Genomic DNA, 25,206 nt, shown 5'->3' on the forward strand with positions numbered 1-25,206 from the left:
CCTTCTAAATTCCAACGAGTACAGTCCCAGTCTACTCAACCTCTCCTCATAATCCAACCCCTTCAGCTCTGGGATTAACCTAGTGAATCTCCTCTACACACCCTCCAGTGCCAGTATGTCCTTTCTCAAGTAAAGAGACCAAAACTGAACACAATACTCCAGGTGTGGCCTCACTAACACCTTATACAATTGCAGCATAACCTCCCTAGTCTTAAACTCCACCCCTGTAGCAATTAAGGACAAAATTCCATTTGCCGCCTTAATCACCTGTTGCACCTGTAAACCAACTTTCTGTGACTCATGCACTAACACACCCAGGTCTCTCTGCACAGCAGCATGCTTTAATATTTTATCATTTAAATAATAATCCCGTTTGCTGTTATTCCTACCAAAATGGATAACCTCACATTTGTCAACATTGTATTCCATCTGCCAGACCCTAGCCCATTCACTTAACCTATCCTAAATATTGCAGACATGCTTTTGATGGTTGAAAACATGGCACACCGAGAGTGCCTCAGTGTGCTGTGTCACATCCAATCTCCCCTTTGCTAACCTGAGTGGAGGTACCCAGCTATGCAGAGGTCATACACCCCATATAAAGGTGAACAAAGTGGGGCAAAAGAGTGAGTCACTGAGGAGTGCTCTTGTACACCTAAGGATGGGTCTCCATAAGTGAGAATGTGTTGCTTTCCAGTCTTCTGGGAATTGTATATGCCAATGGGTTTTGGAGGTAAGGAAGGGGAGAAAATATGTTTATTGCACAAAGGGTAAATTTTTAAAGAAATATTTCATACCATTAAAAGTTTTAGCAGAAGAATTGGGTGAGTAAGCATGTTGTTGCAGTACGTTTGACTATCCAATCGCAGCATCTACTGTTCAAGTGAAAGAAAAGCAAGTTATTTTATTTGCTTCATGGCACCAAATTAATTCAAAATAACCTCAACATTTTCATTTAGAAAGCGTTGTTTTTCGGTTGTTACAATAAATGTATTTTCACATAAGTCAATTCCAAAAATGGGGTGCTATAATTGTGTTTCTCCATTTCAAATTGATTTGACGTATAAAAGGTTAAAAAAATGAAGGTTATTGAACCATGAACAAATGACACCACAACAGTTTAGTTCATGAGATTGGACATGGCCTTTTTCATCATTTAAAATCCAAAAGAAGCAGTTGTTAGGTGAAAAGAACTTGCACTCCACTAACTTCTACTAATGGAAACAATCTTTTTCTTTGATTGCGTGGGAATTTCAATTCAAAGGATTCTTTATTATTTTGATAGCACTGTACTGGGTGAAAATGGTTTTCCTTTATAGGGTTTCAGTGACGTGCAGAAAAGTGCAAAGATATGGGGTGGAATTCTCCGACCCCCCGAAGGACTTCGTTGGCCGGCGTAGGTCCGCGCATGCGCCGGAGCGTCAGCGGCTGCTGACGACATACCGGTGCATGTGCAAGGGAGGGGGTCTCTTCCACCTCTGCCATGGTGAAGGCCATGGCGGAGGCGGAAGAAAAAGAGTGCCCCCACGGAACAGGCCCGCCCGCCAATCTTGCCGGTGGGCCTCGATCACGGGCCAGGCCACCGTGGGGACACCCCCCGGGGTCAGATCGCCCCCCAGGACCCCGGAGTGCCGTCAATCCCGGCGGTCGGAGGGTGTCGGTGAATCGCCCAGGGCCGGCGTCAATCCCGCCCGCGCCGTGTCCCGAATTCTCCGCCCCCCCCGCGATTCGGCGGGGGCGGGAATTGCACCGCGCCGGTCGGCGGGCCCCCCGTGGCGATTCTCCGGCCCACGATGGGTCGAAGTCCTGCCACTGACAGACCTTTCCCGCCGGCGTGGATTAAACCACCTACCTGACCGGCGGGATTGACGGCACTCCGGGGTCCTGGGGGGGCGGGGGTCACGGGGCGATCTGCCCCCATGGTGGCCTGGCCCGTGATCGGCGGGTGGGCCTGTGCCGTGGGAGCACTGTTTTTCTTCCGCCTCCGCCATGGCCTTCACCATGGCAGAGGCGGAAGAGACCCCCTCCCTTGCGCATGCACCGGTATGACGTCAGCAGCCGGCTGACTAAGTCCTTTCGGCCCTGGTTGGCGTGGCGCCAAAGGCCATTCATGCCAGCCGGCAGAGTGGAAACCACTCCAGCGTGGGCCTAGCCCCTCAATGTGAGGGCTTGGCCCCTAAAGGTGCGGTGAATTCCGCACCTTTGGGACGGCCCGACGCCGGAGTGGTTCACGACACGCTGGGACCCCCCCGCCCCGCCGGCCATGGTTCTTGATTAACTTATTTTCACGTTAAATTAAACCATATTAAATTCTGCTCTTACCATTTTTCAAAGTTGCAGTTTTGCTAGGAATATCAACATATTAGTGCACACGATTATGAGGGCATGGACAGGGTGGATACGAACCAGTTGTTCCCCTTAGTTCAAGGGTCAGTCACGAGGGGACACAGGTTTACGGTGAGGGGAAGGAGGTTTCGTGAGGATGTGAGGGAAAACCTTTTTACCCAGAGGGTGGTGGTAGTCTGAATGCACTGCCTGGGAGGGTGCTGGAGGCGGGTTGCCTCACATCCTTTAAAAAGTACCTGAATGATCACGTGGCACGTCATAACTTTTACGTTTATATCAGTATTACCTACATCTTCAAATTTCTTCAGTGCATCTTCAGTATTGACCAGTTGAGTAGGATTATTTTCCTTTTGCTCCATTCGCATTTATGCACCTATAGCCAGAACGTTTCCAACAATGGCTATTCTTCCTACCTTCACTGGTGCTTTTGGAGATCTAAGTGACCCTTCCTGGATCCCCTTCCTCGTGGACATAACCTGCCTTGGAATTAATGTGGGCAGTTTCCACAGGTACGCTACGCTGATAACAACCTCCTCGACCTGCCCAACACCAAAAAAAACACATGACCCTAAGGACGAGAGAAGATTCACTGTCCTTCTTCAAAATAATGCCAAAAACTGTCAATATCCATCCAAGGGAGGCACCTGTTTAAAATCTCATCTGATAAATAGCAGCTCCAACAATTCTAAAGTGCCAGCCTTTCTGACTCAAAAATAGGAATGCTACAACCGAGTTAAGACTGACTCCTCAAGGTGTTTTTGTCTGAAATTCATCCTGAGTGACCCATAATTTCCTCCAGTTAAATTTTGGGGAGAACAAAGCCATGGGGCTGGATTCTCCGATTCTGGGGCTATGTCTCCATGCCGACGTGGGAACGGTAGTCTTTTATGCCTGAATAACTGCCGTAAAACAACCACCAATTCCCTGCTTTGCTGGGGACCAGCATGCCTACAGCGTAGAGCACCCGGCTCTAGCTGCCGATTCAACCCGGAGAATTGCAGGGTCAGTGGCCGAGCATGCGCAAGGCGGCAGCCTGCAGCAGCCACGCAGCCCCGGACCACACCCCCCTGATGGGGTCATGTCCCCCCCCCCCCCCCCATCTCTCTCACCCACGCCCCCCGTGGATCGGCTCTCCCCCGACTGTGGCGGTGCTAGACTGGGTCCGCAGCCGCCACCGAGTTCCCGACGGATGGGACCATGAGAGACCCACGCCGTCGGGAACCCGGCCGTTCGGGTGCGGGCCTCAGGCAATGTCCTGAGGCTGTCGATACGTGGCGTGGCGTTAGAGAGTGCAGAGCATCGCGAGAGCTACGCCGCCCCCCGATTTGGTTGGGAACTTTGATTCTCCGACAGATCGCCAAACACGATTTTGGCATCGGTAACCGGAGAATCCAGCCCATTGTCTTTAGCAACCACACAAATTCCATACTCTGACCTGAGATTCCATTTCTCTTCCCAGCAACTGCTTCCGGTTGAACCAGACACTTTTCAACCTAAGCATCAAGGGGCAAAAAACATTTGATGGGGTGGTTACAGACCTCCAAATTGCAGTGGGAATGTTGGGAATATCATTAGACAGGAAATCAGCGATGCATGTGATACAGGAACATCTGTGATTAGGTTGACTTTAATCTGCATATAGATTGGGTGACTCAAATTAGTTACAGTACAATAGAGGAGCAATTTCTGGAGTGTACACGGGATGGTTTTCGGCACAGGTATGGTGAGGAGCCAACAACGAAACAAGCCATCTTTAACCGGGCGTTGTGCAATGAGAAAGGATATGATGGACGGGAAACAGCGTTCAGGCATTCAAAGAACGAATAGGTGAACTCCAAAAGTTGTTTATTCCTATTTGGAGCAAGAGTAGAAAGGGAACTGTGACTAAACCATGGCTTACAAGCAAAGTTAGAGATAGTATTAGATTCAAAGAAGAGGCACACAAATTAGCAAGAAGAAGCATTGGACTTGAGGATTGGGAACAGTTTAAAATTCAGCAAAAGCAGACAAAGGGATTGATTAAGAAGAGGAAAATACAATTTGAAAGTGAACCAGCGGGGAAGTTTCGACAGGTATGAAAAGAGAAATAGATTCATAAAAACTAATGTAGGTCCGTTACAGTCAGAAATCCTAACAGAGAACAAAGAAATGCTGAAGAACTAAATTTGTACTTTGCTTCTGTCTTCACAAAGGAAGACATGAATAATGTACTGGAGGTTCTGAGAAACACAAGTTTTAGTGAGGAGCTGAAGGAAATTAGTACATAAGTAAAGAAATAGTTTTGGGGAAATTAATGTAACTGAAAGCGGACAAATCTCCAAGGTCTGATAACATTCATCTAAGAGTACTTGAGGAAGTGGCCCTAAAAATAGTAGATCCATTGGTGGTCATTTTCCAAAATTCTCTGGACTCTGGAATGGTTCTTACTGATTGGAGGGTAGCTGATATAACCCCGCTATTCAAAAATGGAGGTAGAGAGAAAACATGGACTATAGATCAGTGGAGAGAAAACAGGGAATTACAGACCACTGAGCCTAAAATGTCAGGAGTAGAGAAGTTGCTGGAGTCAATATTCAAGGATTTCATAGCACAGCATTTGGAAAGCAGTGTAGTAATCAGACAAAATCAGCATGCATTTACGAAAGGAAAATCATGCTTGACAAATCTAGAATTCTTTGCCGATGTAGAGTTGACCAGGGAGACCTGGTGGATGTGGCTTTCGGAAGGCTTTTGACAAGGTCTCACATAGCTGATTTATATGTAAAGTTAAAGCACATGGGATTACGAGTAGTGTCTTGAGACAGATAAAAAGCTGGTTAGCAGACAGGAAGCAAAAAGTTGGAATAAATAGGTCTTTTACTCATTAGCAGGCAGTGACTGTGGGGTGCCACAGGGATCTGTGCTCGGACCACAACTGTTCACATTATATATTAATGAGGGTACTAAATGTATTATCTCAAAATTTGCAGATGATACAAAGTTGGGGGGGGGGGAGGATAAGATGTGAGAAGAATGCTGAGCTGCTTCAGCATGATTTGGGCAGGCTGAGTGAGTGGGCATATGCATGGCAGATGCAGTATAATGTGAATAAATGTGAGCTTATCCCCTTCTGTAGTAAAAGAAGAAAAGGAAATTATTTGAATGGATGTAAATTGCGAGAAGTGGATACTCAGTGAGACCTTGGTGTCCTCGTACATCAGTTGCTGAAGTAAGCGTGCAGGTACATCAGGCAATAAAGAAGGCAAATAGTATGTTGGCCTTCATAGCGAAAGGATTTGAGTAAGGAATAGAGATGTAAAAAAAATACAGTGGACCTAGGTGTTTTTATATACAGGCAGAAAGTGACAAAACAGGGAAGTAATGCTTGACATAAATCAATCAATTCTTCGGCTATAATTATAAGTGTAATACACACTTTGTACAACTTAAGTGAATTAGACTATCAAGGCCTTCAAAAAAGTGTAGAACGTAATTCGCTAAAATGATACTAGGAATGCGAGACTTAGCAAGAGATTCTGAAGTTTAACAGGGCTGCTGTAAGATTGTAAGAGATTTTGGTAAGAGTCTAGCAGGGGAAATTTTCCACTGGCCAATGCTGTTCGTATCTAGTAAACATAAGTTTAATATCAACAAAAGAGCAAAGGGAGAGGAAAGGACATTTCTTTTGTGTGGTAAGATATGAAATGTCCCTTCAGAATCGATGGTAGTAGCAGGATCAATACAAGCTTTTAAAATAGAAGATAAGAAAGAAAAGTAGAACTGGGAAGAATGCCCACCTTTTGTGATGATTCTTTCTGTTTCTTTGAGCTTAACATGATTGCCTATATTTCAGTGCTGAGTCTGTCAGCGAAGTTCTGTTATTAGACAGGTTTACTTGGACCACAAAATACAGGTCTCCGCTTTTAATTATGCATGTTGTTGCAACCAGCCCCAGGTGAGGTTCCCCAGAAGTTGTTGATCCGGGTGAAATCCCTCGATTTTGTCACTTGTCTGGCTCGGATACCCCCGAATGGTGCAATACTGGGTGTGGAGGGATGACTGACTCTGCCTTTATTAACCCACCCTCTGCTGGTAGTAGCAAAGGTTTAATCTGACAAGGTTTCCTTTCTCCTTGATACCTTTTGCGGATGCAATGGTTAAGTTTATAAAGGAGCCAATTTAACTGGACTTTCTTGAGTTAAGATACAGTAAGTTTATTAACTACTAAAAAGATAAGGAGAAATGGTAAAACACATGTATCTACATTCACACGGATTAGAAGTGAGAAATGAGTTGAATAGTAAGTAAATCTAAAACAAAATTGTACAGAACAGTCCTTGAGCTGCGAGGAATAAAAGATGAGCTGATACAGGTTGAATCCAGTTGTTGACTTCTGTTGGCGAATAGTTGATTCTTCGGTTCAGGACTTCTGTGTTTTGGTAGAGGTTTCAATTCTTTTTCCAGCTACAATCTTTCTGCTGGCTGACCGACTTCCATGGTCATAGAGAATGTTTTAGATATTCCTGCAAAAGATGTCTATTTTGCAGGACAACATCACCTCCAGCTGGCAAACTTCCAGCTGTTGTTCCTATCATCATTCACACACAGACCAACAAAGATCAATAGGCCAATTTCCTTGCTTCACAGCTTGACCATTGCTGCTTTCTATTTTTCAGTACAATTCTGTCTTGGAAGAAATTCAATCTAATTTTGCCTGATTTCTGGCCAATAAATCAAGGTTGGGAGGACAAATGGCGGTTTGTTACCTTTTCTGCCCAATCTCCCCATGAGGTGTGCCAGCTGCCAAATTGCAAGTTTGCAGGGCACTTGGTCTTTGGCTGCTTTGAATATGCAAATGAGAGTCCTAACACAGCTTCTGTGGCCTAACCAGTGGTCCTTCTAGGGACTGGAGAGATTGTCTATAATAAGGTATGCAACTTTAAGATAGTTTGTTTATGTTGAGCCAGAAGAAGCAAGGGTTAACCGAGGAACAATCATCCCCCTCCTAAGCCAGTTGGCAACTGCAGCTCACTCATTTTGTGCTGATAAGGCCTAAGGCCCACTTTTGAACAGGCAACAGGCTGACGCCGTCGAGTGTGTATTCACTTTGATTTGTGCTGAACATTTCACACCAGAAACTGGCGCAAGTTCAATTTCTCCTCAGTTATATATTTTTTTTCAAATTTTGTCAAATATTAATTCTCAATTGAGTAGTTAGTTGTGCAAAATTAATTAAAAATATACAAAAAGTTTGAAGTACTCCAATATATTAAACTGATTAATTATATTAGTTATGTTACTGTTATTCAATTAGATGGTATAGAGGAGGCAGTGGCGTAGTGGTATTGTCACTGGACTAGTAATGCCGAAACCCAGGATAATACTCTGTGGACATGGGTTCAAATCTCACCAGGGCAGGAGGTGGAATTTGAATTCAATGTGGTTGACTCTTAAATGCCCTCAGGGATGGGCTACAAATGCTGGTCCAGCCAGCGACGCTCACATCCCATGAACAAATAAAGAAAAAACAAAAGTCATGCACAATTGTTTAAACTCAGCAGTTGAAATAAACAAGGAGCATTCCAGGGAAGTAGCTGAAAATAACAACTGAAACATTTTCCAGTATTAGTGGCTTTAAATGTGTGCAATTTGATTTCTACTTGTCTATTGTAAGATATTTCAATTATTAAGATTCTCACAGCTGTATCAATCATTAAGATCTTTGTAACTATGATTCCTTTGCTGTTGTTTTGTTGAGCAATGATGCATCTTTGGTGGATGTCATGTGCAGCTTTCCCTGACTTCGTTGTTGGGTTCAATGCGAACTGGCATGAAAAAGTTTCATTTCGACAATATTGTGGTCTCAGCATGCAACAACCCTCTCTTTGGCTTTTTAATCTTATGAATTAATTTCCGAAACCCAACATCCTGTGCAAAGTCTAAATACACCACCTGCCGGGAGGCCACTAAACATGAAAACACAAAATGTCACCAGAAGTCAGTGCTGAACTCAGCATCTGGCACTGGTGCACTCACGTGGCAGAAAAATCAACACATGAATCACACAGCAGTAGCACATAGCAATTGGAATATTGAAACATAAAGTGCACTGAAAAGGGTAAGCTGGAAGTCACTCCTTTTATATTTGTTTCCTTCACGCAGGAGGAAAGCTGGCAAACTTTGAAATATGTGGTGAGCTGCGTGATGTGCAAAAACTCATCACAGCATGAAAGACCGATAGCTTCACACTGATTTACATGCCGTAAAAAGTAATATGTACCGTATGCGAAGAATGTGCTATAAAAATGTTATTTTTCCAATTTTCTTAGTGATACATAAATAATATACATGATTTCCAACTTTCAATTTGTTCTTTTCCAGGGTTTCCGAACCATACCACTCGTAGTCTGTTCTTCCTTTCTTTTAATCTACCAGCTTTTAAAACAAGTATGACCAATTTCAAATTCAAATGAAATGCAAACAAAAATACAAAATACAATGGGGAAACAAGAAAGGGTGCAAAAGCCTGAACAAAGTTTAGAAGGAAGATTGGCGAGTATTATCAAGGAAAAGAGTAAATGATTTCATGAACAGAAATGAAAGAATAGTCTTCCACCATCTCTTCAGTTGTGTGATTTCTGTTCATTCTGTACTGGAAGTAATTTCCGCAAATAACTTTTGTTCAGGTCAAAGTCATTGTTTTCAGTCTCCATTTCCTAGCTACCAACTCCCTCTCCCTGGTAACCATTTTAGGCCGAAGCTGACCATTCGCAACCAAGGGGCGGGATTCTCCAGCGACGGAAGAATCCCGCCCGAGGTCAATGGACTTTTCCATTGTCCACATCTCGCCCGTGACAATCTTGCGGCAGGCGGGGCTGAAGAATCCAGCCTACGGTGTTATATTGGACCACGAGTAGAGCTTCCAACCAGATATCCTTCAATTTGGTCATTAAGTCTCCATAACATTGGGGCTGTTTAGCACAGGGCTAAATCGCTGGCTTTGAAAGCAGACCAGGGCAGGCCAGCAGCATGGTTCAATTCCCGTACCAGCCTTCCCGAACAGGCGCCGAAATGTGGCGACTAGGGGCTTTTCACAGTAACTTCATTTGAAGCCTACTTGTGACAATAAGCAATTTTCATTTCATTTCATTTTTCATTTCACATTGCCTGGATCATCTGCTGCTGAAATCCTTATTCATGCCTTTTTTGCCCTAAATCTGACTCTTTGAGCCTTCGTGGCCAGCTTCCCATCTACTACACTCAAAAAGCTTAAGTTCGACCAAAACACTACTGCCCCCATTCACCCTGTACTTGCTGACCTTCATTGGCTCCCAGTGCTGCAATGCCTCTATTTTAAAATTCTCATCTTGTTTACAAATTACGACAACCCACTGAAGTACCTGCAAAGCTCCAATTCAGGCCTCTTGAACATCTCCAACTTTAATTATTTCACCGTTGGCTATGCCTTCAGCTGCTGAACCCCTAAGTTCCGGAATTCCCTCGCTAAAACCCTCTGCCTCTCTACCTTTTTACTTCTTTTACATACTCCTTAAAACCTACCTCTTTGACCAAGCTTTTGGCCATCTGCCCTAATATTCCTCAATGTTAGATTTTCGTTGATGCTCCTGTGAAGTGCCTTGGCACATTTTATTCTGAAGGTGCTATGTAAATATTGATATTAAAGGAACGTTATGTCTGTTTAGGGATGAGAAAGGGAATGCTATAGCAGATTAATAAATATCAGGGATACTGAATAAGATCTTTTCGTTGTGCTTTTTTACAGTTTGGGAATTGAAGATTACAAAAGAAAGTGGAGCAGTTGGATATGATAATTATAGATAAGGGAGTAATATTGAAAGTATTGGTGGAACTCAATAGTGTATCCTCAAAAACTGCTCGATAATGAGAGGGAATAAAAACTTATCCTAATGTCTCCTCCTTTGGCTTGGATAATTGGTTTTAATATAGGCTTGTGAAAATTGAGTGATGTACCAATAAGAGTGAAAGCAGAATTCATCATAGTTTGAAGAAGAAAGTTGACATATATTTGGAAAAATTAACAAAAATGTACAGGGAAAGAGGGAATGAACATGACTCAGTAGATAACCTTGAGAGAGAAACCCAGGCATAACGAGTTAAATAGTGTACCTTCTGTTCGGTAAAATTCTCAGATTCTGAAACCTAAACCAGGTGACATACGAGAAGTGACCAGTTTTCAAATTTATCCATAATCCAAAAGTTAACCTTAATCCAACCCATATCATTAAACCTGTCTTACTGTGCAGTGGGACCGTGAATTAATTCACGTCGCACCACATCAACCACAGTTTATACTTAACCTCATGAAAACCAGATTTGAGGAAGAAACCTGTATGTAATATGTAACAATTGAATTTGGAATATATGGACAAAATAGTGAAATATGTTTCCCAATTAAATCCTTTACTTTATTTTGAGACGTATTCCTGCTTTCAACAGGCAGATTTCTTCATTAATATATTGTGTATTTATTGAAATAATTTTGTTAATTTTGTTAACTTGTTTCAAATTTTGCACCTATTTGCAAAGAATCTGTAGCTGACACAGGAGAAATGGAATGGAGTATGTTGTTTTTTCTTGGGAGCAAGTTTTTGTAAGTGCTTCTGTTAACGGGGTTTAGGATGACTTCAGAAATATTGTCTAAATTTGAAGTATTCATTGCAGTGAGAAAGTCAAACATCGTTCTTATGAAGTCAGTTTGATTCTGCAAAGGTCGTAGAGAGATAACAATTAAAGGTTTTGAGCATTGCGTTTGGTGTGGTTGTATGACAGGATTTCAAAATCATAAACATTTTGTAGCTGTTATATTGCAGTTGAAGGTCAGATGCATCTGTGCCGTAATGGTTTATATGTTTGTTAAAAGGTCAGCCTGTACTGCATGGCATAATCTGTTTTATAATTTGCTGCACGGTTGACACATTGAACATGATGCAGACCCCGTTACTTTCTTCCTGCTGTATTCTACCTAATTGGCATTTGCACATTAAATTACTGCTAAGCATTTCCGTGTTGCTCCTGTGGTTGCAAATATCATAGATTTTTAAAAATAATTTGTTGTAAGTTAGGAGGTAACAACGATAGTTTTAAGACCATTCTGTGTCCTGCATTGTGGATTAAGTCCTCGCATTCTATGGTTCTCTCACAGAGAAAGGATTTGTGGATGTTTTAAAAGTTAAACGGAGAGGGCGGCACGCTGGCACTGAGGACCCGGGTTTGATCCCAGCCCCGGTTCACTGTCCATGTGAAGTTTGCACATTCTCCCCGTGTCTGCAAGGGTCTTACTCCCACAATCCAAAAATGTGCAGGGAAGGTGGAATGGTCAAGGAAAAAAAAGAATTGGGTACTTAAAAAAAAAGTTAAATGGATGATTTAAGATTGAAAAAGCTTAAATACACTCCAATCTTTTCACTCCTGACTTGAGGACAAATTCTAAACTGACACTGCAGTATAGTACTGAGGGACTGCTGCACTGTGAGAGCAGCATTATTTTGGATGTGATGTTAAATTAAGGCCCTATCTGCCCCCCTCAGAAGAATGTGAAGGATCCCATGACAGAATTTGAAGAGCAGGCAAATCCTTTCGATCTCCTCCACAATATTTATGGCTCAACCAACATCACTAAAACAAAATGACGTGATCATTATCACATTACTGTTTTGTGGGAGTTTGCTATGTGCAACCTCACATTTCCTAAATCACAAGTGACTATACTTTAGAATTACTTAATTGGTTAGAAATCGCTATGTGACCATCCTGAAGTCATGAAAAGTGGTATGGAAATCTACCTCTTCCTTTTAAAATTAAAAAAACAATGGTTTCAAAACCTTGCTTTGTATTTTGTTCTACTTAAGAAAAACACTGGGCTGGATTCTTGGATTTTGAGGCTATGTCCCCACACTGCCGTGGGAACGATGGCCTTTTATGGCAAAAACAAAATGGCGTAAAACGGCCACCGATCCTCCGTTTGGATGGGGGCTAGCATCAAGGCAGCGTAGAGATTCCGGCTCTAGCTGCCGATAAGGCCCGGAGAATTTCCGGGTCCGTGGCCGCACATACGTACGGCGGCAGACTGCAGCGGCCGCGCTGTGCAAATTGCCACTGGCCGCTCGTGGACCTGACCTGTGAACTAGTGCCTACTCCTTTGGCCGGCTCACGCTCCCCGTACCACCCCCCAACACTGCCCGCAGCCCCTGGCAAGGTCCCCTAGTTCGCAGATCAGCACTCCCCCGACTGTGGCAGCGCTGGACTGAGTCCGCAGCCGCAACGCCGAGTTCCCGATAGATGGGACCACACGCGACCGATGCTGTCGGGAACTCGGGGGTGTGGGCCTCGGGCAATGTCGTAAGGTAGTCGTTACAGCGCGCGGCATATTCTCCGGCCGATCTCTGAACACTGTTTTGGCATCGACGACCAGAGAATCCCGCGAAAGACTTTAATAATTGCAAAAAATGCGAAATTAATGGTGATACTGGAAACCAGAATTATACAGAATCAGCTGGAAAAACTCAGTAGGTTGTTTAGCATCTGTGAGAAAACAGAAGTTCACATTTTGGGTGGGAATCTTTTGTATCGTCAAAGTATCAGAGATGGATCTTTTGTTATTTTATTTTTTGTAAACTTATTTCTGCTTTAAATCTACAAAGAAGAATGATTGCACTACCACTCCATCAATTATCATCTAAACACAACCTTCTGAAGAGGAATCCCATCATGGTACTTGCACAGTCAATATAAAATTAATTTTGATATATTTCTTGAGCTACTCGGGGTGTTATGCAAAAAGGGATGACTGGAGTTAATGGTGAGGCTTCCATAACAGAATATTGTAAAATCTAGTTTCTTGTGCTGGAAATATATTTAACATAATTTTTAGCTTGTCATGAACTAGACAGTATCAGTACTGGTCTTGAAGATGCAATATGTGCTTCTCTAAACCCATGCTTCTTTGGCATATAATCTATAGTTGTTTTCAGATTATGGATGAAAGCTATCTGTTATTTTTCACTTTAGCTCGCATAGGTGCCATTGTGTGATTATTCTTTTCCTTTCATAATTTATTTTTAAAACCCCATAATAAGATCTATAGTGCAAGAAGCTAAGTACGAAGGCAGGTACTCTTCTGAATTCTTATGACTTATAGCAGCAACAATTTTTCATGTTGCACAGGTTACATGTACAATGTTAAGTAAGTCTCCTGGGTATTTTGTTATCAACATTCATTTATTAACTTAATTTATAGTCAGAGCAAGTACGCTAGTTAGATTGTACTTTGAAAGCAAGCTTATTAAAGATATTTTGGGTGGCAAGACAGCCAGTCTTTCTAAGATCAAGAGATCTTTAAGATCAAATAAACTGAAAGTGAACATTCATTAAATGTTCCAACTCTTGTTATTTTGACAGCTTCTGCCTTTAAATTTTAAAAATAGGATTGTTCAATACAATAAGTGAAGGAGAGAAAGCTGAATTAGGTCCACCCAATTTCTTTGAAAATACAGTTTTTAAGCCCATTATGTGTTTTCTGATGCAGTCCTGAGTGGTTTTTTTTTGTCAGTTTCTATCACATCCAGTTGGTAGCACAACCTTCCACTAATTTTTCCATAAAGGCATATCGAATAAGATTATGAGCATTTTAAAAATTATGGGTGTAAATTCTGACCGCACCATTTTCTGGTACAATATGTTACACTATACTGCTCTGCACTGGGTCAATAGATCTCTCTTGAAATGTAAATGATACTTAAAACGGAACTGAAAAACATGAACCTAGCCTTAAGCTACATTTTCCTCGGTTAAAGGTGAGGGAAAATGTAATTCCACCAGATATCATGGCAATTTTGACCATCTCAATTTAGCAGTAGCACATAATTAAAGTTGTTCAAATATTAATTCAAAATGGTTTTGAAGGCATCCTATTCTTACTGACATATGCGTATTAATATTCTTAAACGAGAAAATTATTTTCTGCTGTCAATTAGATATTAAATGCGCTGTTAATTAACCAAATTATTACAGAATTGTGGATGATATAAAGAATGCAAGGTTAGTGTAAATGGGTACATATAAGGTGCGAATATGAAGTCAGAATTAAGGTTTATTTTTCCTTCTCATTTTTTTTCATCAAAGTCAAGAGATTGTTGGTAACTATGAAGATGAGATGTGTTTTGTCTTGGGAGTGAATCTGACTAAATAGCCAACATAATCGAGTCCTGAGTACATTATCAGTGTTTCCCCCATGAATGCATATATTTCCTATTTATACAGTGATTTGTGACTTTGTGAAATTTAACCAACAGCTCACAGTTGCAGCTTCCTAGTATGAGTTAAATCCTTCAAATTAAAAGCTAACTCCCGCCTTTAAGCCTCCCTAATGAGTACAGTATCTCATCTGTTAATCAGCTGCACTTGCTCACTGAGCTATGAGAGAAAATAAAAGCAGAAAATTTCATTTTTAAGTTTGGAGTTATATTTAAGTTAAATTCTCTTGGCAAACCTTTAACGATTGTTAGCTTTAAGCTAGAGCTGAGAGGAACAGGGACTGCAGCGGCATTGGAAGATTTTTACCCTTTCGCAGGATGCTTGTGTTACTGGCGAGGGCAACATTTGTTGCCCATTCCGAATTGCCCTATTAAAGGTGGTAAAGAGCCACCCCACTTTTTTCAACAACTGGTTCACCCACAGTGCTGTTGGGAAGGGGTTTCCAGGATGTTGACCGTGTGACGATAAAGAAACTGATCTACTGATGCCTATAAGAATGTTTAGGCATTCTTCTAGGGTTAAAAGAATGCAAGTAAAATTTTTTTGTAGAAAGGCTAGAGGAAACAACAAACTTCAACCATTTATATGGAGACTGAAAACATGCCATAGGTTTATAGAGTCCATTCCAATACAGAGACTGTAAGCCTCTCTGATGAGTAATATGCATTTTCGGAGGATGGTGACATCAGAACTAATGCCAGATCCAGTCTTCTAAAAATAGCATTTCAATATTGCTGGTAGCTGCCCCGTAAATATTTGTGGCATTATTTTATTTGTTTGTTCAGATAATGATGCTGGACTGATGTCTTCTCTCCAATGCCTTTTCTGCCTGTGGATATTGTTATAAGTGGCCATTAGCCAAATTTGATCCATGTTTGTAAATTGAGAATTGATTGGGCTTTTCGTTTTAGATTAGGCTTAAAATGTGCATCAGTTTTTAATCTGTTTTCAACAAGTGTTCAAGTGCCATTTTGCATTCAGGGAAATTCCATGGGCTACAAGTCTTAGTAGCAAAATCAATCCGGTGTCTCAGCCGTACTGATAGGAATGTTTAGAAAATCGATGGTAAACAGATGCTGTTAAAATATGAAATAATAAATGGCTTATTGAATGATGCAGTACCGCTTCTCAAATATAATATACTGAAGTTTTTGCATTTCAAGCTATATAAATATCAGAAATATGAATTTGAGGCAACTTTTAAAATAGTTAATAATTTATTGTTCATTGTCATTTTCTAAATTCAAGACCTGTCTCCCTTTTTGAAAAGAAAAGCCCGTTTTTGATACTGTTATTGTGGTCACACAATGTGCGCTCATGGTATAATGTGGAGCCCAGATGGTTCATTTTCCTTAATAAGCCTCTCCTTGTTTCTTTTTTACATACTATGTTGCTACCACCTGAGAGATGTTTGCGTTTTTCTTAAAACAGTTTGTTATTTGACACAACAAAGAAAATTACATTTTCTTACTTACTCAGCCATGCTTCCTGCTTGCAAATGACACAGCATTGATAATTCTTCAAAAATCTATGATTCAACTTCTCCTCTTCCATTTGGTAGGGAGTGCAGAACACCAAGCAGCTGTGACCCTTGAAGAAGCTACTTTAACAGTGATCATTCTGACATTTTAATTAAACATATATATATTTGATTTAAAAAATATTATTTCCCTTCTGACCTATCCAAATTCGCTTCCCTGTCTTAAAATCGGTGGCTGGTAGGACAGCACGGTGGCGCAGTGGGTTAGCCCTGCTGCCTCACGGCGCCGAGGTCCCAGGTTCGATCTTGACTCTGGGTCACTGTCCGTGTGGAGTTTGCACATTCTCCCCGTTTTTGCGTGGGTTTCGCCCCCACAGCCCAAAAATGTGCAGTGTTGGTGGATTGGCCACACTAAATTGCCCCTTAATTGGAAAAAAGTAATTGGTTACTCTAAATTAGTTTTTTTTAAATCGGGGGCTGGTGCTGGCAGCTATCTTCACTTTGGTAGTCTTTGCTTGAGAAAATGAGGAGAAAGCGAACCTTGATAGGACATTCAACTTTGAAGGTCAGTTCTCAATGCCTATTCCTTCAGGATAGGGAAGGAAAGATTCAACCAACACTCCAGAGCCTGGACTCTTTCTAGTGATAGGGAAAAATAATAGATTTGGTTGCAACTTTCCGACATTCCTTGCTCAAACAGCATGACCGTTTGAGGAAGGCATCAGAAGTTTGCAATTTTTAATAAACCCTTCACTACATTGGAGTTGAACGTGCTGCAAAGAAATCAAGCCCACCACTGGTGTCAGCTCTGAATCTTTCTTCCTGCGTTCCTCAACCACCTTGACCCACGTGCCACTGCTGGTAGGCTCAATTCCAGGGTTGTCTGAGAAGGAATACTGCCTAATCTCTGGCACATGTCCAAAGTCATTGGTCACCCAAAACCAGGCAAAGACCCAAATTTACCTCCAAGGTACTGACCAATATCTCTGTTGTCTGTGTGCTGCAAGGTATAGACTTAATATCTCATCTTATTACGGATAGAACCAGTGGTGGTGAAAATCTTGAAAGCGAAAGAAGCTGACTTCCAGCGAGAGTGAAACATAAGAGACCAGGTAACCAGCTTCACTGAAAATAGCTTTGAAAATAACCTCAAAATAGACGCCATCTTCCTCATTCTCACTGCAGCGTATGGCATGATCTGGCACATTGGTCTTGACAGAATCTCAGGAGTCCTCCCTCCATGGGTTACTGACTATCGAGCTATTACTCCGAGATAGACAATTCAGGATGCACATGGTGATGAGACAAGTGCCTGGAGAAAAAAATCCTTCAGGCTTCCCCTGGAATCTGATCTAGACCCAACCCTTTTCAATCTTTATATCAACCGTGTGTCTGAAGTTCATCTATCTGATGATATTGTTGTGTCTCAGGCTCGGGCATGGTGACACGGTGTTTAGCACTGCTGCCTCACAACGCCAGGGACCCAGGTTCAATTCCGGCCTCGGGTCACTATTTGTGTGAAGTCAGCACTTTGTCCTCGTCCTGCATTTGTTTCCTCCAGGTGCTCCAGTTTCCTCCCACAGTCCCAAGATGTGTAGGTTAGGTAGATTGGCCATGCTAATTTGCCCGAGTGTCAAAAGGTTAGGTGGGGTTACGGTGATATTACTGGGGACTAGGCTTGGGAGGGGTGCTATTTTGGAGGGTCGATGCAGACCTGATGGGCCGAATGGCTTCCTTCTGCACTGTAAGGATTCTATTCTTTTCTAAATTAAAGGAAACTCTAAACAATGTTGCAAAGCTGGCTAACTGCTGTAAACATTCAGCTCAGCAGCAACAAAACAGTCTGAAGTATATTCCACCCCCACTATGCCAGGGCCAGGATGGAACACAACATCTCCTTGAATGGCAAGAGACTGAATCACGAACAACATGCTCTTTATCCTGGTGTTATCCTTGACTGAACACTGACATATAAAAAACATCTGAGCAAGACAGCAGCAAAAATCAAAATACGGAACAACCTCCTCAGCAAATTTGCTAGTTCTTTATGGGGCGTAAACCATAAGGACTTCAGCTCTTGCCATCATCTATTCGACTGCAGAGTACTGGGCACCAGTATGGGACAACTCATCCCATTCTAGGCTTGTACATACTCTAGCTTTAACACCAATCTGTATCATCTCGGGTACCCTCCTATCAACTCAACTTGGCTTCCAGTCCTGAAAAAAAAATGAAAATCGCTTATTGTCACATGTAGGCTTCAATGAAGTTACTGTGAAAAGCCCCTAGTCGCCACATTCCGGCATCTGTTCGGGGAGGCTGGTGTGGGAATTGAACCGCGCTGCTGGCCTGCCTGGGTCTGCTTTAAAAGCCAGCGATTTAGCCCAGTGTGCTAAACCAGCCCCTGAGCAACATCCCACCCCTTGCATTGGGAGGGAGATTACAAAAGAAATATTTCCGGAGAAGGTGTACATCAACCCAAGCCTGCTGTTAAAAAAGAACCTTACGAGTCCACCTACTGCTCACCTCCCACCATGCCGGTTGTATGGCTAAGACTACTGTGCCAAGAAACAATAGAGGACCTGTGACAGCAGGAATGGAACCAACATGCCACCCTTAAAAACCACTCCCTCATCACAGATCCCACAGCCTGCAAATCCGCCTTCAACCTGCCACACCAACATTGGGCATTCCTCAACCATTTCCGCACTGGCCAAGGCCTTTGTGCAGCAAATCGGCAGTGGGGCATTGCAGCTGCCCCACTGGACTGCAGCTGTGGTGCACCCCAATCAATGACTCACATCATTAAAGATGTCCCTGACAAATTTCAGCAGGGGGCTCAGAAAGTTCCACTGTGGAATGATTGCCTAGCTTCGTGATTACTGGACATTCTTAAGAAAACAGTGTACTTGTATGAGACATTGAGTGGGTTGGGACAGAAAGTGCTCTTGTATCATTCTGTGAATGCTTATTTTCCTGCTTTACAGATTGGACATCCGAGAGAAACAAATCTGATAAGTTGGCACATTTAGGATGAATATGGAACTGAGTCAGAGGCATGGACATATCACAGAATCTCAGAATGGTTATATTGCAGAAGGAGGTCATTTGGCCCATCATGTCTGCACCGGCTCTCTGAATTATCAATTTGCTTTGTGCCATTCTCCCATCCTCTTCCCATAATCCTGTATAATTCACCTTTTCAGATAAAAGTCTAATACCCTTTTCAATGCTTCAATTAAATTTGCCTCCACCACTGTACATTCCAGATCTTAACCACTCGCTGTGTTAAAAGGTTTTTCCACATGTCGCTTTCTCTTCAATCACCAATGACTTTAAATCTGTGCCCTCCCTTTCTCAATTCTTTCATGAATTGGAAGAGTTTCTCTCTACTGTCAAGAGCCCTCATGATTTTGAATACTTATCAAATCTCCTCTCAACCTTTTCTCTAAGGAAAATAGTCTTAACTTCTCCAGTCTATCTTTGTAACTGAAGTTCCTCTTCCTTGGACCATTTTGTGAATCTTTTCTGCACTCTCCAATGCCTTCATAAAGTTCTAAATTGTGGCACCCAAAATCGGATGCAGTACTTCAGCTGAGGCCAAACTAATTTTCTATACAAATTCAACTTAACTAATTGGTCTTGCACTCCACGTCTCTGGTAATAAAACCTGGGATAGAATATGCTTTATTAGCCATTATCTCAACCTGTCCCGCCATCTTCAGTGACTTATGTACTTTTAATTAATTAATAATCTTTATTGTCACAAGTAGGCTTACATTAACACTACAATGAAGTTACTGTGAAAACCCCTAGTCACCACACTCCGGCCTGTTCGGATACACTGAGGGAGAATTCAGAATGTCCAAATTACCTAATAGCACGTCTTCCAGGACTTGTGGGAGGAATCCGGAGAATGGACGGACTCAGCACAGACAGTGACCCAAGCCAGGATCGAACCTGGGATCCTGGTGCTGTAAAAGCAACAATGCTAACCATTTTGCTACCGTGCTGGCTATGCACCTAGGTCCCTGTTTTTTTTTAAAAATCAGTTACCTGCGTCAGAGAGGGTTGAAATGAATCTCTTCCAGCAGTTACAATAATTGTTTGTTACGGCCATACTAGTCTGAAAACACCTGAACTCGTCAGGGGCAGCGCAGTGGTGCAGCTGCCTCACACCGCCAAGGTCCTAGGTTCGATCCTAGCTCTGGGTCACTGTCTGTGTGGGGTTTGCACATTCTCCCTGTGCTTGCGTGGGTTTCGCCCCCACAACCCAAAGATGTGGAGGTAGGTGGATTGGCAAATTGCCCCTTAATTGGAAAAAAAATTAGTTATTATTTAATTTAGCTATTAGCTCATAGCCACAAGCTTTTATTATTTCAGCAAAGGATCCTAAATATGCAGTTTTAATTACCGCTTAAATGGGTTATTAAAGAATTAGTTGTCTTTGATGTGGGGTTGCGAATGAAAATCTTTGTTTTTATAAGGGTTTTTGTACTTGAGAAAATGTCAGTGTTTGTGTGGGTTTTCATGAATGGGAGTGTTTTTTTACTCTGGTGAAGACGTGGGAGATATTTAGATATTTTCTTTCATCTCAACATGACTCTTGAGGTTTGTCTAATGAGGGTCATTGGGAGTTGGCATGAGTTGCTTGGGTTGACCTTGAGTGGCAAGGAGCTATAAGGGGTCATGGTGGGTAGAAGACATGAGTTGGCATGGAGGATATAATGGGGCATTGGGGGTTGGGGGGGTATTGGTTGACATAGTTGGCATGGATGCGGCACGGGGAGTGGGTGGGTGTGCAGGGAATGGGTGGGTGGTGTGATGGGGCAGTGCTAGAGTGCCTAATATTTAACCAATCAACTCGGATAAAGTTCCAGCAAACTGAGGCGGGACTTCTAAACAGACCGCCTTGACATTCTGCAACCTCGGTGGCCAACTCTGATCTGCCTCCAGGTGCATCAGACCTGCCTTCATCCCACAACTGATCGCCCCCAGAGCAAAGATGCACCATTTGAGTGAGTTTCTCCTGAGACGGGTAGCACAACTCACTTGCGCTGCGTGAATTAGGAACCAAAATACAGTCTAGTGCCTCGGCTCTCACATGAAGAGTAGACACTCAGATTTAGTAATTTGAAACCGATTGAAACATAGTCCAGCGTGACTTTAAGCTTTTATGAAGGGAAGGAATAAAACTTGGGAAAAAGTAGCATGTTCATAATAGTATTGAATTAAATCTAATGCCAGCGTAAATTTCTTCAGAACTAGTGCTCCTTAAGTCTGCAATGATATTTGCATTTCTTTTGCCTGAGTTACAATGAATAGCCTGACCTGAAACCACTCCTACGATTATTTCTACCTTTTTATAAGTAGTGCTCACATTGTTTTGATAGAGTTCCTAGATTTCTGGAAGATTAGACATGGCTTCTAGACAATTAAATCATAATTCTTATGCATATTTTAGGTAATGATTTAATTACATTTTCTCATGTTTAATCCTCCATTGCGAAGATACTCAAATTGAAAGGATGGTTCACACCAGAGAAAAAATAAAATGAGAAACTCATGTGAATCATCGTCTCATTTTCAGAGCTAGCTCCAGGATTTTGAAATTTCAGAGAACTCAAGTTCTACATAAAATGTGTAAACCATGCACAAATATCCGTTTTGCAACACCTGCAAGAAATAATTGTTGATGCACAAATTGAAAGCTGTATCTGTCTGTTTGAGGATGATGATGGATAAAGGAGGGGATTGAACACATTTACACATGTTTTCTGAATAAGGCTAGTGCACATAGTAACATATAGCACTAGCCTTATTCAGAAAACATGTGTAAATATGTTCCATCCTGCCTTTCTCCATCACCATCCTCAAATAGACAGATACAGCTTTCAATTTTCAAAGTCCAGCTTTCAAAACAGACTCACTTTTCTTTTAAATTTAAAGTACCCAATTATTTTTTTCCAATTAAGGGGCAATTTAGCGTGGCCAATCCACCTGGCCTGCACATCTTTGGGTTGTGGGGACGAAACCCATGCAAACGCTGGGAGAATGTGCAAACTCCACATGGATAGTGACCCAGAGTCGGGATCGAACCTGGGACCTCGGCACAGTGAGGCAGCAGGGCTAACCCACTGCGCCACTGTGCTGCCCTAGACTCACATTTTTGAGTCAGGTGCTGGCTGTTTTCCTCCAAACGCTGTATATAGAAAATCTATTTATTTACATCTGTGCAGAAGCATTGAGCTATCTTCGTCAAAATTAGTTATCTCTGGCAGAAAGCTGGAAACAGCGACTTATCTGAAGAAACAGAAGCTACATCTGATTTTGTTAACAGGCCAAGAACACAATGAATAATAATCTTTCAGCCACTCAGCCTGATAAGGCTCAAAGTGAGGTGCAAATATCGGAAGGATGATGAATTTTGAAGTACATTGGTGCCTACATTTAAATTAAGTTATAAAATAACAGGTTATGCCAATGCAGACAGCAGCGAAAATAACTTGTTTCTCTGGTGCATTTCAATTAGCCATTATATCATAAATCAGTTACGGTATCTGCTGGGTGCAGTCTTGTGTCCAGTAGCTGCGTTTGTAAAATACTGCAAAGTTGAATATCAAGTTCTGTGGGTACATTTTTCATCTTAGGATGCTAAACAAAATAAGTACACAGAGTAACATAACTCTGCCCCTTGGATATTGGTGGGTCTCAACTTTCAACATTTATCATGATGCAGCCACTTTTCATGATTACTTATAGCCAGGTTATTGGTAATGTTCATTTTATTTTTGAAAAATTCAGATGCAGGGCTAAGATCCATCTTGCACGATAATACCAACGTAGAAAAGAATAAGAGAAAAGGTAGCATAGAACAAGAACTAATGATTAGTGAAGGCTGAACTTGAACTTTAAAAGCCTGAATATCATTGTGAGAATAATAATAATCACTTATTGTTATGAGTAGGCTTCAATGCAGTTACTGTGAAAAGCCCCCGAGTTGCCACATTCCGGCGCCTGTTCGGGGAGGCTGGTACGGGAATTGAACCTGCGCTGCTGGTCATGTTCTGCATTACAAGACAGCTGTTTATCCCACTGTGCTAAACCAAAAGGATAGAATGTGAGGATTTCTGCCTAGTTATGAGGACCGGGGAATTTAAGTTAGAGTAGTAGATTGAAGGTGTAATGTAGATTTCAATGTGGTTGGTGATGTAGAAAGGAAGAACAACATTTGGAACTTAGAAGGAATAAGATGTTCAAAGATGTGCAGGTTAGGTAGATTGGCCATGCTAAATTGCCTCTTACTGTCCAAAGGTTCACATCCAAACATTCATCTGAGGAAGATGCTGTGCTCCGAAAGTGAGTGATTCAAAACAAACCTGTTGGACTTTAACCTGGTCTTGTAAGACTTCTTACTGTGCTCGCCCAAGTCCAACGCCGGCATCTCCACATCATGTCCAAAGGTTAACTGAGATTTCAGAGTAGCAGGGATAGGGTGGGGGAGTGGGCCTGGGTAGGGTGCTCTTTCGGAGGGTCAGTACAGACCCATTGGGCCGAATGGCCTCCTTCTGCACTGTAGCTATTCTGTGATAACAGGTCAAAGTTCTTGAAACAGGGACCATCATAGAATTGATTAAATGGGGAAAGGCAATAAAGGTTGCAACATGTTAAGAGGCCACCGGTAAGAAGTTGAACTTTCTCTTGCATCTTCCCGAAGGAAGTAAGGAAGGTTTTTGAGTCTTATCAGAAATGGAAATGGCGCGAGTTGTTGACTGGATTGGAAGTGTTTCTTACAGGAGAAATCTGTTTGTCAGTAATGCTGTTTCAAAAATGAGAATTTGGCGCTATTTGTAAAGTTAGCTATGGTTGACATTTTCCTATATTTGCTATTCCAAAAATGTTATTGAAATCTTCATGTTAAGAAATCTGACTGGGGCACCATTTTTCTCCATGGTTCTGAGGACACCAATTTAAGAGGAATGCCAAAGACCTCTCTGTATGTAGAGAGGCAGTTAGGATCTGGAATGCAATGCCTGAGGATAAGGTGAAGGCATACAAGTGGGATTAGCTGAGTTGTCCTTTGTAGAAAGCTGGCATGGACACAATGGGTCAAATAGGCTCCTGCTCCACTGTAACCATTCAATTAAGTATGATAGGCTGTACATTTTTCAAAGGGAGTGAACATTTTTCCTGTGATTTACACAATAGTCTTTCAAAATCTAGATAAAATATTTATGCAAATCATACCCTGAGTTTCTATCTTAACTTTACCTGAGTTTCATTTGCCCTAAGAGACCATGGTTGACATTGATGTGTTTTGTACTCTGGGATAACACAGGCTGCAACTGGATGCAGTTTTAACCACAAGATGCTGCAGACCTTGAAGTTAGTTCAATCTGATTTATTGAACCAGTAACACAGTTAGCACAATTCTCTATGAGTTTAACACTCTGCTAACCTAAGTGTGGTTACTCTGTCTGACTGAACCAGACTAGCTTTTAGCCACGTGCTGGAGTTGTGATACTGTACATACACCCTGACTCACTCTGTAGATATTCATCAGTGGAAAGATGCGGAGTGTCAGTGCCTCGTGCCTTTTATACCACCCCTGAGTGTCCTGCCTGCTCATTGGCCATGTCCTGTTCTCTGTGTTCATTAGCTGCCTGTCTGTATATCATTATCTGCATGTCATGACAGAGATTTTGTTCACTGTTATCTGCTAGTTCTGTGTAAAACCTTGTAAGGCTATTTGCTAAATTTGCTAATATTTACTAAGTAGCATTTCATACGCTACTTTCTAAAAGGTACCTCGTTGACTGCAAAGCGTCCTGGTTATAATAATTATCTTTATTATTGTCACAAGTAGGCTTACATTAATACTGCAATGAGGTTACTATGAAAAGCCCCTGGTCGCCACATTCCGATGCCTGACAGTGACCCAAGCCGGGAATCGAACCCGGGTCCCTGGAGCTGTGAAGCAACAGCGCTAACCACTGTGTTATCGTGCTGCCCCAGGTTCATCCTGAGGTTGTGAAAGCTGCTACATAAATGCAAAAGTCTTTCTCTTTCTTGAGATAACTGAATGAACAAAGAGAACAAAGAAAATT

General features: G+C 42.0%; 1 protein-coding gene across 4 annotated transcripts in view; it reads left to right on the top strand.

The window, feature by feature from the left end:
* The window catches only part of ascc3 (activating signal cointegrator 1 complex subunit 3), a 661,661-nt gene that overhangs the window by 288,750 nt on the left and 347,705 nt on the right, over nucleotides 1-25,206 (top strand). The window contains exon 15 of one of the 4 annotated variants that reach the window (XM_038799275.1): nucleotides 10,109-10,254. The exons of the other annotated variants lie outside the window; for them this stretch is intronic. Within the exon in view, the coding sequence (XP_038655203.1) occupies nucleotides 10,109-10,120 (12 nt within the window). The 3' untranslated portion in view covers nucleotides 10,121-10,254. Of the gene's footprint in view, nucleotides 1-10,108; nucleotides 10,255-25,206 lie in introns of those variants that run through there. 4 annotated transcript variants of the gene reach the window in all.

The sequence above is a fragment of the Scyliorhinus canicula genome, chromosome 6, assembly GCF_902713615.1.
Source record: "Scyliorhinus canicula chromosome 6, sScyCan1.1, whole genome shotgun sequence".
In the NCBI taxonomy this organism is placed as follows: Eukaryota; Metazoa; Chordata; class Chondrichthyes; order Carcharhiniformes; family Scyliorhinidae; genus Scyliorhinus; species Scyliorhinus canicula.